This window comes from Cinclus cinclus, chromosome 24, assembly GCF_963662255.1.
Source record: "Cinclus cinclus chromosome 24, bCinCin1.1, whole genome shotgun sequence".
Classification (NCBI taxonomy): Eukaryota; Metazoa; Chordata; class Aves; order Passeriformes; family Cinclidae; genus Cinclus; species Cinclus cinclus.
Window position 1 is genome coordinate 1840631 of NC_085069.1, and position 19659 is coordinate 1860289.

The 19659-nt window shown below is 48.0% G+C and overlaps 1 protein-coding gene across 3 annotated transcripts in view; it reads left to right on the forward strand.

The window, feature by feature from the left end:
* NSF (N-ethylmaleimide sensitive factor, vesicle fusing ATPase) overlaps positions 1 to 19659 on the forward strand; it is a 73855-nt gene that overhangs the window by 11248 nt on the left and 42948 nt on the right. For all 3 annotated transcript variants that reach the window (XM_062508005.1, XM_062508004.1, XM_062508003.1), the window contains exons 2-7: positions 787 to 872; positions 7764 to 7863; positions 10975 to 11014; positions 13931 to 14097; positions 15362 to 15469; positions 16026 to 16101. In XM_062508005.1, coding sequence (XP_062363989.1) covers positions 787 to 872; positions 7764 to 7863; positions 10975 to 11014; positions 13931 to 14097; positions 15362 to 15469; positions 16026 to 16101 — 577 coding nt within the window. The remainder of the gene's footprint in view (positions 1 to 786; positions 873 to 7763; positions 7864 to 10974; positions 11015 to 13930; positions 14098 to 15361; positions 15470 to 16025; positions 16102 to 19659) is intronic.

Below are 19659 nucleotides of genomic sequence, written 5' to 3' on the forward strand. Positions count from 1 at the left end.
ACTATTTTACCAACTTTTCTTCTGTGTGTTGTGAATCTGGGATGTTTCCTATAGAGTGGAACATATTCACATGTGATATTTCTTTTAAGAAGTGATGCAACCAGATTGTGGGGCTGGATAGCAGCTGGCTGAGGTTAAATCTTCCTGTGGACTCTCAGTGCTGCCCTGTACTGCACTGGGTGGAGGGTTTTATGCAGAATGGATATGCTGAAATTCCAGTTTTCTGAGTTATGTTCAGGGAAGAGGGAAGGTCACACCTTTATCCCTCCTTTTCTCTCCACATGGGCTCTGTGACCCAACCCAGCAGTATGAGGCAGGGTTATAGGGGAACTGCTCTGGCTCCAGGCTGCTTTCCCTTAGCAGCTTTCAGAATATCCCAGTGTCCTGTCACTGGGCAAGAAACACCTTCCAGGGAATGATGACTACCTGCTGCCCTGTAGCAGCATTTGGGGAAGCTTCAGAGTGCCAGGGTTCACTTGCAAGTTAACAGTGTTTGCCTTGCAGGCTTTCTCCCAGGTAATATTAAAGTATTTATGTAGGTAGGGTAGAAATTACAAAGTACATCATAGTCCCAAAATTCAGAGCTTTGGATACAAGTACCTGTGATGTGTGGAAATGTTTGGAGGAACCTGGAAGAGGAGCTTATTGGTACCAGTGGGCTCTCAGAGTGTGCCAGGACTCAGGAGACCTGTTTGGTGCTTTGTGGTTTTGCAGAAGTCTTGAGGCTTGGCTGGATAAAGGAAAAATAGACTTTAATTTGACATTTTTTCCACCCCTCTCTTGTAGCCTATGCAAGCAGCGAGGTGTCCCACTGATGAGCTGTCCTTAACCAACTGTGCTGTGGTGAATGAGAAGGACTTCCAGTCTGGGCAGTAAGTGTGCACTGTTGCTCTTTCAGCTTTTAACTAAAAAGGAATTGTTTTCAAATTTGGATGGAGGGGGAATGACATTTCAGGTTTGGAAAGGTGAACACAGCAGTTTGATTAACAAAGCTTCTTTGCCTTTAGAGATCAAAACTTTCAATGGGGCTCTTTCTGGCAATGGGAGATGCTGGAAGAAGGGTGTCTGTTTCACTGAAGCATTTCTTTCTTGGGAACTGTATCTGCTTAACGAATAGAATAATTATTTTAACAAAGTACTTTTTGTAATAATTTTGTTTGTTTTGGTTTTGCTGTTGTTCCTGTTCTCACACAGTGAGAATATTGGAACTACTTAAAAAATGTTTTTATCATTTTATTGTTTTCCTTGGGGCATCTTCTCACTTTCACATCATATGGGAATGCTGAGCAAAGCCAGAAGAGCTCTCTCTTTTTCTCAGGGTTTTCATGCTCAAGAACAAAAGGGAGAAGCAGCCAGAGTGTGGGCACAACAAGCTGGATTCTTTAATTGCAGTTCTGGGGTGGCTGATGGAACCTGACTCTGGGGTTTACTTCTGTTAGGTGGAAAACACATGAATTTTTCAGCTCAGCCCACACAGAAGGGTTTTGTATTACAGGAAACCAATTCACGTGCTCAGATTCTTTGCTTTGCTGCAGCTTGAGGGAAGCTCTGACAGATTTTAGTATGTAGGTTGTAGACAGAAGTCATTAATTTCAGCTGAAAGGGAATATCACATGCAGCACAAGGCAGAATGGCTTGAGCTTGAAAAAAGGGAAAAGTATCAAAGGAGATGCTGAATGATATGCCCAGGCCTTACATAAAATACCCACCCCAGGTGTACTCTGATGAGGGTGGAGGACACATTGATGCTGACCTGCAGGGATGTGTTTAGAACTTTTCTGTCTGTGCTGTCAGTCTGCTCTGCTGCCCTGGGACCTGTCCTGGCTTGCAGTGGTGAACTGAACTGTGTTTTCATGACCCAACTGGAGTATAAAATGTCAAAACAGAAACATCCCAAAACAAGCAGAACTTTTAGAGTCAGAAGGAGGCAAAAGTGTCTGATTGGGCAGAAAAGTGTCCTGGACTTTTCAGAGTATGGTTTTCGCCAGGTTGATTTTTTTCCAAAGTAATTGAGTTACAAAAATACCTGAACTGAGCATTGTGCCTCATGCATTATAAAAACTTTAATTTCCTCCAATATAGATGTCCTGGAGGGACCCAGCTGTCAGACCTGCAGCCTGCTGTGTTCCTTTCTCTTCCAGAACCCTCTCACCTGGCGTTTGTGGCGGCATGCAGGAAGCAGTGCCCTGGGATGTGCTGGCTGAGCAGGCTGGACGTGGTTCTGGCTGGTCCCGTTCCCCTGGGAGCTGTTTATTTCTGGTGCTCAGACACCAGCAGTGTGTGCTTGGTTGGGAGCAGGTGCTGCAGATGGAGCAGTGTCAGAAGGAGCACGGGGAGCTCTTGGTGCTGGGCAGGGCTGGGCTGCAGTGCTGCTGCAGTGCTGGGGCTGCAGCTGGTGCTGCATTGCAGATCCTTGGAGCCAGCCCCTGCTGCAGCTCCCCAGCTCAGTTCCTTCAGCATGACTGCCTGCTCAGGGGGGCTCTTGGTGATACCTGCACAGAGGGCTCTGCTCTAGCTGCTGCTGGGAGTGTAGAGCTGGAGTTTGCCCTTGGAGCCAGGAGATGGTTTAACCCCGGGGTGCTGCTGATCATCTTCTCACGCTTGGCTTTCTGCACCCCTGAGCTGGGGAGGGATGAGTCAAGTGCTCAGTGCTGCAGGGGTTCACACAAGGCCATGCACTGTATGATCCCAGAGTGTGGTGTGTAAAGTTTTGGGAGTGGCACCATTCTCAAACCCTGTGTCCTGCTTCTACCCTGAGGACTCATGGTGCAGTTTGGAGAGGGAAACCAGTCCTGAGCACAGCCAGGCTGTGAGGGGACAGCAGTCAGGGCAGCCTGTCTCAGTGGCAGCTTTTTGTTCATATTAAGGACTGGTCGTTCCCTTTCATGTGGGAAGCCCGTCCCTCCTAGGCCAGTTTAGTTTTCTGAGGAGCCCTTGCTGAATGATTGCTGTGGGTTTCCAACATGCACTGCATGGGATGAGATCCCTGCTGGCACTTCCACCTGGGTACCTGGGTCATCCCCTCCCTCACAGGAGCCCTGCTCGTGCTTCAGCAACAGGAAAACTGATGCACTCACAAGTTAATTCATGTCTGGTGGAGTTTCCTCTTGTTTTGCTCGGCCTGGCCAGCAAACTTACCAGCAGTTTCCTGGGCCCAGTTTCCTGGAGCCCTTCCTAAGTGCTGGCATCACATAGGTTGGATCTGACAGTTTCAGATGAGGATTTACACATAGAATAGAGCAGTAATTCCACCTGGGAGAGCTCTGGGAGCTGTCTGGACCTGGTGATTTGTTTTTCCTTTTGTTTGTGTGTAGGCAGAAGCTTTTAATGAGGTTGAGATTTCCCCCCTGTGTCTCCATGAGCTCTCTGAGCTCCTTCCTTGTGAATATCAGTGTAGGAAAATGCATTTAGTTTTTCTGCTGTTGCCTTATTTTGAACATTTGTAATACTTAGGTTGCTTATAGCTTGTTGGAAGCTGCCTGCTCCTGCTGTCTTTGAGACAAAACATGTTTTTTCCTGTGTCTTAGTGAGATTTTTCTCACAGAACCTGTTAGGATTTGACCTTTCCTAGTATTTTCTTTCAGAAAGCTGATTTTTTTTTCGTTTTTCCTCTTTGTTTTTTCTTCCTGGCATCTATTTGTTGTCGAGCTCTGCTGTCTTTCTGCTTTGCTAGAGATATTTTTGGTGAATGGAATGATCTAGCATAGTAATTGGTATCAAATCTTTGTGGATACTCCTCCCCGATATTTTTACCAGGTATTGTCATTTTCTTGCATTTTGGGTTTTTGAGGTGAAGCCCAGCAGTGATGGAGTTTGTTTCTTCTTGCAGAGATGCTGAATGTTGAAGTCACTGTTGTGTGCACTGCTCAGGACCCATTTGGGGCTTTAAAAAGCTTTAATTTGGGGTATTTTCCTGTGTCACGAGCTGCTTCCAGTCTGATGTTAGTTGTCATAAGGTGCATTTTGTGGTGAAGTATTTCAGAATTGTAGCTGGAACTTGTTTGTTGCTTCCAGGCATGTTTCTCTCCTACTCTGCAGTGTCACAGCTTCCTTTCCAGTTGGTTGGGTGTCAATACAAATTTGGACTGCTCAGGGTGATACCGTGCTGGAAAACTCCCACTTTCAGTCCTGGCCTCCTGGACATTTCTGTGCTTTACCCACTGCTCAGTTTGAAGGGAACTGTCCTTGGAGCACTGTTCCATCCAGGGAAGATTTCTGCCCGTCCCTGCTGCTGCTGCTCTCCCTGATCATGGAATCACCCAATGCTTCGGGCTGCATGGGGGCCTTGAAGATCATCCACTTCCAGCCCCTGCTGTGGGCAGGGACACCTTCCACTGTCCCAGGTTGCTCCAAGCCCTGTCCAGCCTGGTCTGGGACACTTCCAGGGATCCAGGGAGAGTCACTGCTGCAACCTGTGCCAGTGCAGCCAGTTCCTGGCTAATGCACTCTGAGGGGATCTTACCCACATTTGCTGCAGGGATGTGTTGCTGGCTCCTGTTGAGCTCATTGTTCACCTGGTTCCCAGGGCTTCTTGGGCCTTAGTTGGCCCCCAGCTTGCATTGGTGCATGGGGTTGTTCCCCCTGGGTGAAAGACTTTGCATTTACTCTTATTGAGCTTGACTGGGATCTGTCAAGGTCCCCCTGAGCAGCAGCACAGCCGTGTGTACCCCTGTGGGCAGGCTGAGGAGCTCTGTCCCTTCAGCTGCTCAGGAATGAAGGGGTTAAATAGTTTTGGCCCCATGTGGACTCCTGGGCTGACCTCCTGCAGCTGGGTTTGCAGATTCCAGTGACCTGCAGTGGGATTTGCAGATCCCAGTGACCTGCAGCTGGGTTTGCAGATTCCAGTGACCTGCAGTGGGATTTGCAGATCCCAGTGGCCTGCAGCTGGGTTTGCAGATTCCAGTGACCTGCAGTGGGATTTGCAGATCACAGTGACCTGCAGCTGGGTTTGCAGATTCCAGTGACCTGCAGCAGGATTTGCAGATCCCAGTGACCTGCAGTGGGATTTGCAGATCACAGTGACCTGCAGCTGGGTTTGCAGATTCCAGTGACCTGCAGTGGGATTTGCAGATCCCAGTGACCTGCAGCTGGGTTTGCAGATCACAGTGACCTGCAGTGGGATTTGCAGATCTCAGTGACCTGCAGTGGGATTTGCAGATCCCAGTGACCTGCAGCTGGGTTTGCAGATCTCAGTGACCTGCAGTAGGATTTGCAGATCTCAGTGACCTGCAGTGGGATTTGCAGATCCCAGTGACCTGCAGTGGGATTTGCAGATCCCAGTGACCTGCAGTGGGATTTGATGCTGTTGGCTGCAGCCCCAAGTGCAGTAGTTCAGCCTCCAGCCCCTCCCTGGCCAGTCTGTGTTGTAGCAATGTCTGAGGGTGGTTGTGCCAGGCAGTGTGGAAAATTTGCTCATGATGGGATAAGTTCAGCTCTCCCTTCAGCCCCAGAGCTCACCGTTTCACTGGAGACGGCTGTTGTGCTGGTCAGGATGGATTTTCAGAGTGACTCCCAGTCACTTTCTTGGGCTTTAATATGTTTGGCTTCCTGGATTAGTTGCTCCATCACTTCCCTAGGGATTAAGAAGAGGCTGACCAGCCTGTAATTCCTTGGATCCTCCTACCTGAAGGCAGGAGTGACATCTGCTGGCTTCCAATCTTCATAAATCTTCCCTGGCTACCATGCAGCACCAATAAATGCCTTGTTCTCCTGTGTGTTGTTTTTATGGAACTTCACCACCTACACCAGGCTCCTGGGTTTATGCCTGGGACAGGAGGAGGAGGCAAGGGAAGGGTGTCCTGGCAGCTGATGAATGATTTTGGGTCAGAACCAGTGAGGACTCAGCTCAGTGTCTGCTTGAGCTAGGAGCTCTGTTGTCACTTTGGTGTGTTGAAAATGCTTCTGACCCTGCCAGGCCACCAAGTGCCAGCAGTACCTGGGAGGGTTTGCAGGTGACAGCTGGCCATGGCTCCTGGTTTGGGCTGCCATGGCTCCCAGTTTGGGCTCCATTTCCTCTTGTCTCTCAGGGCTGTATGTTCCTTCCTGTTGTGTGTCTGGAGCTGTTCCTCACACAGGATGGAGCCAGTGCAGATCCTCACTTGGACGGTGCTGCATTGGCTGGGCATGTGCAAATGGAAGTATAGGGAGCATATGTGCATGGAAAACATGGGCTGTAGGGAGGGAGCAGGGCCAGGAGTGTGGACAGCTCATCCTGCCCTTCCTGACCGTGTGGTCGGTGAGGGGGAAAATCCCATGGAGCTGGTGCCTTGTGTACCCCAAGGGTCCCTACAGTGCCGGCAGCTGTGAGAGGAAGATGAGGTGAATCCTGATTCCACCATCACCCTGCTGCCAGAGCACACAAATCCCAGCCTCCCTTGGTTTTACTTTCTCATGCCAGCAAGCTGTCTGCTTATCACATGATAAGAGCTATCAGGCATAGTCTGAGGAAAGCTAAAAGCAGCTTTTGAGTATCTTTGTTGCTGACAGCTTCAATTCTGAGTGTGACAGACAGACACACGCCATGGCTGCTGCTCTGTCTGCTCCTGACTGCTTGTATTGCTCTGGTTTTACAGCTGTTCTATGGTGGAATCATAGAGTCATTGAGAAAAAGGCCTAAAGGCTTCCCAGATCATGGAGTCTGATCTGTGCCTGATGCCCACCTTGTCCCCAGCCCAGAGCACTGAGTGCCACATCCAGGCCTTCCTTGGACACCTCCAGGGATGGGCACTCCAAAGGCCCCGGGCAACCCCTGCCGTGATGTTCTTCCTGATGCTCACTCCAAACCTCCCCGGCACATCTTGAGGCCATTTCCTCTCATCCTGTCCCTTGTTCCCTGGGAGTAGAGGCCAAGCTCCCCCATCCTGGCTGCCCCCTCCTGTTAGGGAGTTGTGGAGAGTGAGAGGGTCCAGGCTGAGTCCCCCCAGCTCCCTCAGCCACTCCTGATGCTCCAGACCCTTCCCCACCTCCGTTCCCTTCCCTGGGCACGTTCCAGCCCCTCAATGTTTTCAGAGCTGACCCGAGTACTCGAGGTGTGGCCTCACCAGTACAGGGCACAGTCCCCAGTCCCTGCCCTGGGCCTGCTGGCCACACGATTTCTGACACAGGCCAGGTGCCCTTGGCCTCTTTGCTCACCTGGGCACACATCAGCTGCTGTTCAGCTGCTGTTGATCATCACCTCTGGTCCTTTCCTACAGGGCCACTTTCCAGCACTGATGCTGTTTTTCCAGGCACACAGATGCTGTCTGAATTCAAGATCAGTTGTCACTTGCACCAGAAAGACCAACCCCAGCGTTAGTGTTTTTTTACTTTTTGTACAGAAATGCCTCCCATTTTTTTCTACTATCAAACTTCTAAACAATACATTCAGATCCTTGCATGGGCTTTGCATCTTCTTGTTGGCATCACAGCTGGGGATAGTGTTTGTTTGGGGTTAAAATATTGATGTTAATTTGGTGTTGATGCTTGAGATGTGAAACCAGTGTTGAATTTTAGCCGTAGCAGTCTTGGTGTTTGGTTGTGCTTTGGTTCTCTCTCATTTGTACAGTGCAATCCTGAAGTAAAGGGCTGCTGGGGGGATAGAAATATTAATTTTTGGTGCAAAGTCTTGCAGTTGGCTTTGAGATCACATTGTACCAGTGAGGATGGTGGCTCGTCACCCTGCTGCACATCACCCAGAGATAAGCTGGGTGTTTGTTTTGGGCTCTCAACAGCACTGTGACACACTCCTGGTACACATCAAAGTAAAATACTGATCTCTTTTCCAGACATGTTGTGGTGAAGACCTCTCCCAACCACAAATACATCTTCACGCTGAGAACCCACCCCTCAGTTGTCCCTGGCAGCATCGCCTTCAGCTTGCCCCAGGTATGGGATGGTTGGACTTCCTACTCTGCTATGGAATAAGCAAAGTCTCTTTTGGGATCAGGGCTGAATACAAGTTCTCTAATTTGAATAAATGCATGCTGCAAATTTGGTTTCTGCCAGCAAAAGTTCAAGGAGACTTTTACTGCAGCTGAAGTGACTGTTTATGTTGCTTTGATGTATTTTTAGTGCATGGTGGGATAAAGATACTGGAAAAGGTGTAATTCAACCTTTTAAAAATCCACCAGAAATAAACTTTTTGCAAAAGAGAAGTCTAAACAATATTTGCCCTTCCTTTTGAATCTTTATTGTTCCCTGTTTTCCCTTGACTTTAAAGGGTTTCTTCACTGTGTTTTTCATTTTTAAGACATGCCAGAAGTTTTACTGACTACATTCAGTCATTGTTAGTATTTTTAGATGAAAAGTGCAATGAAATGCATAAAAAAACTCCAAACCCCTTTATCTCCTCTTTCTTAATTAAGCCATCATCAGATGTTAAATGATGCTTAGAATAAATAATGAATATAATTAACTTCTAAATGGAAACATGAGGCTTGTAGCTTTTTGCTGCTCATTCTGAGTCTCAACCCATGAACCTGCAGCAATTGTTGTCTCTGTGCTTTTATATCTCCCTGCCACTGACTGCTCCAAAGCCCAGTCTCTGTGCTGCAAACACAGGAGATTTTTTTCCTCAGCACATCTTGGCACAAGCCCCCAGATGACATTTTACCTTTTGATGTGCTGCTGGAACTGGGTCTGCCCAGATGTGTGGGTGAGGGATGTTACGTTCAGTGTCTGGCTGTGGTTTGTGATGCCCAAATTGCCCAGCAGTGCCCAGCAGTGGCCAGCAGGAGATGTTTGTGTTGTTCAACTCAGTGCACTCAAGTCTGTGTTTGATTTTTATGTTGCAGTTGTTGTGGAGCCAGGAGAGCCCATCTGCTGAGGGGTGAGACCTGGTGCTCCCCTTGGAGAAGGGGCTGTGCAGGGAGGGTTGCAGCTTCTGGGAGGGGAATGCTTGAGTGACAGGATTATAGAGCTCTTTGGGTTGGAAGGGCCTTTAAAAGCTGGCTGAACAGGGACATTTCCCCCTAGACCAGTTGGTTTACAGCCCTTGTCCTATATGACCTTGAGTGTTCCCTGGAGCTTCTCTGGGCAGCCTGGGCCAAGGTTTTACCATTTTCACCATATGAAATGTGTGGATTCACCCTCTTTAAGTTTAAAGAGACTTCCCCTTTTTCTTTTGCTACAGTCCCTACTAAAAAGTCTGTCCCCTGAAGAAGATTTAAGCCCATTTTAAGTATCAAAAGACCACAGGGAGATCCCCCAGGTTTAATAACCTCCATTCCCTCAGCCTGTCTCCACAGCTAAACTGTTTCAGCCCTCTTAAGCATTGGGGCATTCCTGATATTGGGTTTTAATTCCCAGTATTTCCCAGAGCCTTGGATGGTTGCAGTCAGTGTCACACCAGCTGTGTGTTTACTGTTCCTGTTCAGGGCTGTCTGTGCTCTGAGGCCTCCAGGACATCTGTTTGTTGTACATTCACATGGAGTTCTTGACCACCTTTATTCTGTGGTAATCCTAACTCTTAACACTGAAAGCTGTGACAAATTTTGTACCCTGAGAGCCCAAGACATGAATTTCTGCACAGTGAGGACCAACCTTCAGCAGAAACCAGCCAAGTGAGCATGGTTGGGTTGAGCTGTATCTCTTGCCACAGAGAAGATCCTGACAAATCTTCCCCCAGAGGGTGCTGGGCACTGCCCAGGCTCCCCAGGGAATGGTCCCAGCCCTGAGGCTGCCAGAGCTCCAGGAGCAGTTGGACAATGCTCCCAGGGATGCACAGGGTGGGATTGTTGGGGTGTCCAGGCAGGGCCAGGGGCTGCACTGGCTGATCCTTTGTCCCTTCCAACTCAGGATATTCTGTGCATATTGGATAGGATGTAAAGGGGGAAACGTTCAGTTTCTAAGCCAAGTCATTGTGTTCCTTCTAGACAAAAAGGCAAATACAGATGACCATACACTAAAGCTTTTCAAATGTGATCTCCCCAGAGCTGTTTGTAATGACACCTACATGTGTCTGTGACTGGTGCCTCTATTGGATATCTGAGGGGCTGTGAGCACACTGCAGCCAATCTGTAACACATCAACAGCCACTGGGAAAAGCCCATTTTTGCAATTGTCCCACCAGAACGGCTGGAATTGTAAAGGTTGTGGATTTTTTTGTGTCATGTAATTCCTGAACCATTTCCCACTTCTGCAGTTCCATGCAGCACAAATCTCTCTAAAGGAATTTCCGAGGGACCTAAAGGGTTTGAACAGTTTCATTCTTACTGGTTCTCTTGGTTCAGGTAATATTGTACCTTGGAGCACATTAAAATGAGCTTTTTAAATGCTCATGGGGTGTGTAACAGCCATTCTGGCACCTGTGGAGTGCTCAGAACCTGGGCTTTGGTAAGAAATTAATAGAAGGACAAAAAGCCCTGTCCAGCACCACAACTTCTGCCTCCAGGATGGTGGGGAGACCAGGAACCTGAAGGAGGTTGAACAGAACAACCATCTGAAGGCAAAAGATAAAATTATTTGGAGAGATTATTCAATGTTTTTGACTTGTTACCTGTTAATATGGGGGTCTTTGGGATAGTCCATTCTGCCCCTTTTTTTCTGCTGCTGAAAATTCTCCTGTGGATCCTGTTCCTCTGGGGGAGGAGGCTGCCTTTGAGAGGGCAGGTGTTCTGCAGGATGGGTTTGTTCTGTAGGACAGGAGTTTGTTCTGTGGGACAGGGGATTGTTCTGAAGGACAGGGGTTTTTTTCTGAAGGACAGGGGATTGTTCTGAAGGACAGGGGTTTTTTTCTGAAGGACAGGGGATTGTTCTGTGGGACAGGGGTTTGTTCTGAGGGACAGGGGTTTGTTCTGAGGGTCAGGGGTTTGTTCTGTAGGACAGGGGTTTGTTCTGAGGGTCAGGGGTTTGTTCTGAGGGACAGGGGATTGTTCTGTAGGACAGGAGTTTGTTCTGAGGGTCAGGGGTTTGTTCTGAGGGACAGGGGATTGTTCTGTAGGACAGGGGTTTGTTCTGCAGGACAGGGGTTCTGATGTTTTTTTTCTTGTTTTACAGAGAAAATGGGCTGGCCTTTCCATCGGACAGGAGATTGATGGTGAGTCAGTCAGCAGAGCAGTTGGGATGTGTTTATAAAGCTGAATTCATGTTTCCATCCTGAAGGGATGAAATGGGAACTCTGGGAGCTCCAGTCCTTCTCCAGGTGATGTGAGGCCCTTGTTAGTGAAGGAGGTGCTCTCCTCTCTGCAGCTTTTGTGCATTTAATGTTTTCTAGGCTTGGAAGACTGTTTTGGCAGTTTCTCCAGATACCTGCTGCTATCTCAGCCTGGCTCTGTGTGGGACATCAGTGACCACTAGCAGATATGAGCATTGTACATATCCTGGGTAGCCTGTTCTGTGTCTCTGGGGAGCATTCCCACTGGCAGATGACAGCTCTTGTCCTTGGGGAATTTCTTGGCACCAGCATTGGAATGAATGGGGATGTTGTAGTGGCAGGAGCAGCAGTGTGCCCTGCAGTGCTGAGTTTTAGGAGCAGCACTGATGTTTGCACCAGTAACTGACCAAAATATTCTGCAGCAAGGTGAAGGGCCAAGCTGAATTTCTGTTCCTATTTCAAGTCTTCCTGGAGCCTTCCAAGCCTTGCTGAATGTTTGGAGGAGACCTTTTGCCATGTTGTGCTGTATGTCACTATTCCCTCTGCTTTGGGTCACTGTCGGGTCCAGTTGAAGCTATCTGTAGCTGCTGGAATTCTGACCAGACTCCTGGCAGCAGCTTGTTACAGCCTGTGTTCTTTGCTACAGCGGGTCCAGGTAATGGATCACATTTCTTCTTTGGACCATCAGGAGTCACCTCTGTGCTCTTGGAGAGGGCACTTCATCTCTCCCTTGCTGGGATTTTGCTCTCTGCCCTGGAGCACACTGTTCACTGCTTTGTCTCTGAAGTATCTCACAGTGGTTCTGGGGAATTCCCTCCTTTGGGACTGTGGCAGAGCTGATGGCTGCGTCCTGTGTCAGGATGAGGAGAGCTGAGCCTGAGAAGTGGGGTGGCTGTGAGTGTGAGGTGCTCCTGGGGAAGATCCCTCCTGGCTGTTTGTTTTCCTGTCTCCTGTGGTCTCAGCAGGTCTGAGCACAGATCAGTCCTCAGGTGTGAAGTCTGATGTGTTTGTAGGGACAGGCTGGAGTTGGTGTCTGCCTCTCTGGTGTCTCACAGACCTGGCTTGAAAGCCAGGATTTAAACCTGGAAAAAGAGGCTGGGGGAGACCTTCCTGCTCCATACAGTGACCTGGAAGGGGCTTGGGTCTCTTTTCCCAGGGAAAAAGGGACAGGATGAAAGGAAACAATCTCAAATTGTGCCAGAGGAGGTATAGGTTGGATATTAGGAAAAAAATTCTTCACAGAATGGGTTGTAAAGGCTTGGAACAGGCTGCTCAGGACAGTGGTGGAGTCACCATCCTTGGAAATGTTTGAAGAACTGGTGGATGTGACACCTGAGGACATGATTTAGTGGCGACCATGGTGCTGGTGCTGGCTTGATGGTTGGACTTGGTGATCTTGGAGGCCTTTTCCAACCTTGATGATTCTGTTAATCTGTGATTTTTTTGCTAGCTGGTCTTGTTTTAACTGAAGAATGACCTCTAACAGGGGAATACTCATAAATTAATTTGTTTCTCACCTATGTTTGGCTGCTGATCATGTGCCAACTCACAAATCAATGCTTTTCAGTACTCGGGTCTTTTGGGGAAAGAAGCACTGATATTCTGTGTGATCAGCTCTTAGAGCAGTTTGTGACTGTCCTTGTCTTGGTCTTTGCTCTAAACCTTCCAGCTACGTGGGAGTCTGTGTTAACAAAAATAATGCAGTGATTCTGTGCACAGTGACTAAATGTCACCTGACTCCGTGCTGGGTGGAAGGGATTTGTAAAAGCATTCTGCAGGTAGAGAGAAGTGTTCACAAACCCGGTGATTTCCCTGGGCTCGTGCTTTTTCCTGGTCCCCTGACAATGTGGAAGCTGTGTTTTAAATGTCAGTGTAAATGCAGCCCACAGCTCTGTGGAGCAGTGATGGGAGTCCTGCTGAGCCCCTGATGATACAGGAGAGGTTTTCCAGGTGAGTGGTTTTCCTGGTTGGGAAGGCAGAGTGCCCTGAGTGGTGTGTCTGTCCTGCCTTCCCTGCACTCCAGCTGCACCAGCTCCCATGTTCCCAGCAGAGATGCCCAGCTGGAGCCAGGGCCTTCCCACCCCAGAGAGATTCCTGCTGCCTTCCCAGAGCCAGGAGGTCCCTGCTGCCTTCCCAGCCTCTCTCTGGGACATTCCAGGCTCTTGGAGCTGGTGTTGTATTCTGCTGAGTGGCTGTAGCCCCATGCTGGGGGTTCCCTCAGTGCACCCCCAGCTTTCTGTTCAGGTGATTCTGCATCACTGAAGGAAACCTGGAAATGTCAGGGTGCACCCAAGGGCACCTCTGGGGTAGGGGTTTCCTCAGTGTCAGGGATGAATTGCAGGGATGCATTGTTGCATTTGAACGTGCAGTAATTAATTTTCTGCTGCCTCATCTGGAGAAAAGATTGGCAAACTGTTGCCACAGAAAACCAGTGATGGCCTCTTGTCACTGCCTTTGGGCAAGACTGCCCTTAAAGCTGCTTTTGGGCTTCCTGGAGAAGTGTCCAAACCCTTGGGTGGAGATACAGCCATATGGGACCATAGCATGTCTGGATTTGCTTTCATTGTCCTCATCCCCCAAAGTCTGTGTGGTGCTTGAGCCGTTTTAAAGGTTTATTAAGAGTTTTTAGAGCAATGCAGGGATTTTCAGTGAAAATTCTACTGTATTTTTGACCTTGTAGTTGAACATGGATTAAGAGAAATAAGGGAATCTATCAGAAATAATATATTCAGTTTTATGAATATATTCAGTTTTACCAAGTGACATTCTCAGGGGAAGGATGTGTATTTCCAAACGTGTTTAATACACTGGGGGGACCTTGCTGTCCTTAAATGTGCTGTTTCTTGGGTTTTTTCACAGTTTCCTTATACACTTTTGACAAGACCAAGCAGTGCATTGGCACCATGACCATCGAGATCGACTTCCTGCAGAAGAAGAACATTGACTCCAACCCCTACGACACAGACAAGATGGCTGCAGAGTTCATCCAGCAGTTCAACAGCCAGGCCTTCTCCGTGGGCCAGCAGGTGGGCTCTGGGTGCTCTGGGCCTTTGAGGCTGCACTGGGCTGAAACACCACGTGCAGGCTTGTGAGGGTGCCAAGAGCTCTACAAAGGCTGGGTGGGGCAGGAATTGTTCCATGTGTGAAGGATGAAAAGTAAAACCATTGTGACTTTCACCGAGAACCTGGGCAGAGGGATTCAGAATCTGCCCTATCCTAAATCTGTGAGGAAAATTCCAGGTCTTGGGCTTGAGAAAGCTTGGGTGTTTCTGTGTTGTGGCCTGGTTGGATGTGAGTATGGAATCCTCAACTCCTGGAATCTTTTGGGAAGTCACATTTGCCTCCTTCTCTAGAAGGTCAAGACAAACACGAGGTTTAGTTCATTCTCAGTTGCACCTCCCAAGTGCAGTGTATTTTGTTGTTCTGGCGGTGTCCAAGGCCAGGTTGGACAGGACTTGGAACAGCCTGTTGTGGTGGAAGGTGTCCCTGCCATGGCAGGGGTGGAACTGGGTGAGCTTTAGGGTCCTTTCCAGCTTGAACTATTCTGGAATTCCATGATTTATTGCTGCTCTGTGGATTTAAGCAGTGAAACAGGGATGAAGTATTTTTCTTGGGGACCTTGGAAAGCTGATGTCCCTGTAATTGAGCCTGCAGAGGTCTGTAGCAGATGGGCTTCAGCCCCTGCAAAGCTCTGTGTGATAACCTCTGCTTTGCCTAGTTCTTAAAACAGGTCAAGGTTTATCTCCCATAGTATTTACACCTTGCAGGGTCTGACTCTTAAGCCAGTTGGAAATATAGACTCAAGGAAAGGAATTATGCAGACTCAGCCTGGTTTTCTGTGGGATGGACTCTACTTCTCGTTACATTCATTCTGTCTGTCATTAGCACTATTCCTGCAATGTCCTTGTCAAGCTGAAACTCAAAAGATCTGAAAGTTTTGAGTTAAATTGTTCTCCATGACTAGCACCAATTATTGAAGTGAGAGGAAAATGTCATCAGATGATACTGAACATTGAGCTGGGGAGAAGCGGGGTTGAATAGATAATTTTCTTGGAAGGAGAATTTTTCTTTGAGTTTCTCCAGCTGACTTCTGCAGCTTTAGGTGTTTTACTCTTCTATTGGGGCAGGGAAAGCACATGGTCAGCACTCCAGAGCTTTACAGGGAAAAAACTCCAGGGAAGTTGCTGGGTGCTTAACTTAATCTTCAGGCCTCTTTCCCTTCAAATCCTATTAGTCTTGTCAGAATCCTTTTTAGCTTTTTTAAATGAGAATTGTTTTGTCTTTCCACAGCTGGTGTTCAGCTTTAACGACAAGCTTTTTGGGCTGTTGGTGAAGGATATGGAAGCCATGGATCCCAGCATTCTCAAAGGGGAGTCTGGAACAAGCAAAAAGCAGAAGGTGAGCTCCCAAGAACTCCTGTCCATTCCTTGGGCACTGCAGAGCTGCAGGTCCTGACCATGTCATGCTACCAGGAGCAGTTTAGGTGACCTGCCTTTGGAGAAGTCACACATCTGGCTCATCTGGCTGTGTCAGTCTCCACTAAACTACAGAGCTGGGGAGGATACAAGGAATAGCCTTTTGATCTTTAAGTACTAATTCATGGAAACAGCCTCTCTTGAGTTTATTTGTCTTATGTCCAGTTTTGATTTTTCCTTCTGTAGAAAGGACATGATTTCATTTTCTCTTTTACTTGCTAGATCTTGCAAGTAAATAAAATATAAAATAGTTGGGTTTGAATTAAAAGCCAGGTTGTTGTACCTGGTGAGCTTCTCCATTCAGAGGTGTTTGTTTTAGAGGGGGGGTTGGTATTTTTAATTCTTCCCAGTGACTTTTGAAGTGGAGCTTTTGCTGCTTTTTCCTACCTTCTGAGATGTGGTTGGAGCTAACAAAGAATCAATCTGAAGCTGAAACTAATGGTAATTAATGTAATTGTTTCTTTACCTTCCCTTTGTAGATTGAGGTTGGTTTGGTTCTTGGAAACAGTCAAGTTGCCTTTGAGAAAGCTGAGAACTCCTCTCTCAATCTGATCGGTGAGTTCCTGCACCCAAACAGAGAAATAATACTTGAGATTTCTGCTTTTCAGGCCTAGGAGACTTCATTGCCTCAAGGCTGTTTTTTGTCTTCACTCCTAGGCTTAGTTTAGCAAGGCCAAACGGACCAGTAGATCCAGCAGACAGCAGCTGTTTGAAATACTTTAACTCTTCAAACATCAGAGAATAATGTTTTCAGGGATAGTAACAAGTCAACAGCTCTCCCATTAAATTTAATTAAAAGAGAAGGGATTAGGAAATTGAGAGTTTTTTAAATGTGTAGTCAAAATGTCAAAGTCCTGCTTGTTAGAGGGCCGTGGGAGCTGCACAGGGCACTGTGTGTGTAACTGCTTCCATGAGTTTATTCACACCACTGGGAACTGTGATTTAAAGAGACAGCTTTTAAAACCCCAACAAAACAAATCCCTGTGTACAATATCAGACTTTGCTATCAAAGAAACTGGGGAATAGTTGGTGAATAATTGGTGTGTTTTCCACACATTCCTTTAGAAAGAACCCAGTGCTGGGTTTGGGCTGGAGCTGGTGTGTTCCCATGGAGTCACCAGTTTGAGTGGTGGGACCTGGGCCCTGGAGTGGGCAGTGGGGCCCTTCCCTGCAGTGGCTCTGTGTGCCCTGGCACTGTGGGGGCTTCCTGGGGACACCTACTGTTCCTTTGGCTGTTCCTTTGCTTACCAGTGGTATGAGGTGGGTGACTCTTTCCAAGCTCCAGCTGCAGATCCCGCCCTTGCTGGTGGTGTGGTTCTGGCTATGATTCAAAGCCAGACACTTTTATTTTCATTTTTTCTTGTTTTTCTTCCCTGTTTTGTTCCTTCCTCTCAGAGTGTGTGAGCTAAGGACATGCGTCCTGTTGCTGCTGTTCCACAGATCAGGAGTGGCAGGGACAGTCTGCTGGAGGGGGCTCAGGGAGCCATGAGGTTTATTTCTGCAGTAGGCTTCAAACCACAGCTCTGCTTGGCTGGAAGTGCTCAGTGCTGTGAGTACTTGTTACAGGAATAAACCATCTGAGGGTAGCAGCCACTTAGGAAAGGAGAATTCAGCTTTTCCAGCGCTGCAGGAGCTGAGGTTTGATGCTGCCCTGAAGGGCCACATTTGGTGCTGGGACTTTATGCTTCCCAGACAGTGGGAAGATGTGAGGCTGTTGTGTAACCACGCCTTGCACCCCATCAGAGTTTTGGTCTGAGCACTCAGCTGTGCTGAAACCCTACCACACCTCTGTAGGCTGGGTTGCAGAAGGCTGTAATTCAGCATCCTAACGAGGGTACAGCTGTTAATAGAAGCAAATGAAACTTGCAGGGGCAGGGCAGTGAGTTCCTATCCTTGGCTGTGGGATTACAGCTATTCAGTTTTCACTCTGATGCCAGGACAGCTGTGGGGAGTGTGAAATAACCCTGTTCTCTGAGTCCCAGCAAGCAGGGGGATTGTACCTGATAAATATTCAGAGCCATATAATAACCTGGAATCTCCCTCTTGGCACATGGGGCTGTGGGGAGTGGTCCTGTGGGAGGGCTGCTGGATTGGGAATAGGGACCCTTCCCCAGGATTCTGTTTCATTGTATGTAGACAAGACAAAAGAGCTTCTTGTGCCTCAATTTACTTCTGTCAAATTGGTACTTCATTTAATCTCCTCATTGATCTGAGGCAGAGATGCTTAATGTGCTTTGTTGGTCTCTGGGGAATTGTAAAGTTCTGAATAATTAAATTGTGAGAGAGGAGATGAAAGTGAAGTGAGTGTCACTGAGCTCTGCCTTCAGTGAAGGGCCTGCATTATTTCAACAGAGAAGAATTGTAATAATTTTTCTAAAAGCCAATTCTGTTTGTTCTGTTTAGCATAAAGTTGTGTTATGAAACCAATGGGAGAGGTTTTAATCCGATCTGCAAGAATTTTACCATGCTGAGGTGCAGCCAGAAGGGGGGAGTGTAGGCCAAGCTCTCTGGGAGCAGGAGCAGCCCTGGCTGAGGGGTCTGACCTAAAAGCTGGAGTGCAGCACTGGGATAATAAACACAGGGGAATTGTGGGTTGGTGCTCCCTGCAGGGCTGTAGGTGCTCTGTGTCCCAAGTGCTGCTGGGCTGTCCCTGGCAGGTTACCCAGAGGCATGTTCCTGTTTGTTTGTTTTGCTGCCCTTGGAATTGAAACATTGATTCCAGATGTGTTTAGACCAGGATTCAAGAGTCTGGTTGAGCTCACACAGAGCTCCTATTTGCTGTGCTTCCTGGACTCTTGATGCTCATTCATTATCTGGCTGAACTTGAAGTACCTCTTAGAAGAGCTTGTGGAACAGAGCAGCAAAATTCATACTAGTTGTTTGCTGGGATTGGATATTGGGAAGGAATTGTTCCCTGGGAGGGTGAAAGGCCCTGGCACAGGGTGCCCAGAGCAGCAGTGGCTGCCCCTGGATCCCTGGAAGTGTCTCAGGCCAGGCTGGACAGGGACTGGAGCAGCCTGGGACAGTGGAAGGTGTCCCTGCCATGGCAGGGGTGGCACTGGATGGGCTTTAAGGTCCCTTCCAACCCAAAGCCACCTGTGACTCTGTGATTCTGTGATGTTCTAAGGTGGGAGTGCCCCCGCTGGGAAAACCATTAAGGGCCAACCCTTAAAGCACTCTGTAAGTCTAAGGAAACATCCCATTTCTGCAGTAGTTAAGGATAATTGGCAGTGTCTTGGCTTTTTCTCTGGGTTGTCAGATCTCTGTTTCCCTGGTAGCTGAGGATGCTGAAAGCCATGTGGAAAGTTGATCTGACTGATACAAGTGTCAGTGCTTGTTTATGGGCTCCCTTGAATAAACCTAAGGGGAGACTGCATGGATTTGCCAGCATCCTTCCAGGAGTATTTGTGCTTGTTTTCTGCTTCCTGAGCACTCTGAATACTCCCAAGCTCCTCTGCAGAGGGAGTGAGGAGCTCTGTGAGGCTGTGGTGCCAGTGGCTTGTCAGCAGCAGGGAAAGGAGGTGGTTAAAGGGCTGCAAACTTGTGCTCAGGGGTCTGGCTGCACCTGAAGTGCCTTTGGAAGAGGTTGTGGAGCAGAGAGTGAACCGTGGTGGTTTGCCAGGACTGCCTTTGTTCTTCTGACTTGTAAAGGAATTGTTTTGTGTAACTTTGCTGCAGTAACTTCGCTCCAGTATCTGGGGACTAAGAGTAGTGAATGTGCTGTTCCTTTCCAAGGAATTCAGGAGAAGGTCTGCAGAGGTGCAGATCTTTGAACCTGAGGTCTGTACAGAAAAATTCAACAGAAACTGTAATAAAACATTAAATTAGAGGATACCTTTATAAGGATAATACACTGGGAAGGGCCAGCCTGTCTTGTCTAAGGGCAGTCCTGCCTCATGATCCTACTGGAGTTCATTACAGGAATCAGAAAGCACTGGCAGCAGGGATGAGCTGACATGGGCTAATTGTCAAAGCTCCTCCAGCAAAGTTCTTTGTCAAAGTTTCTTAAGAAAGAATCAAAACAGAGATTTGTGGAAGAGAAGGTCCTTGCATGAGTCGGTGAGTGATGAAAGGGAAGGAGGAAATAGCTGATGTCAGTGGAGTTCAGTGGGA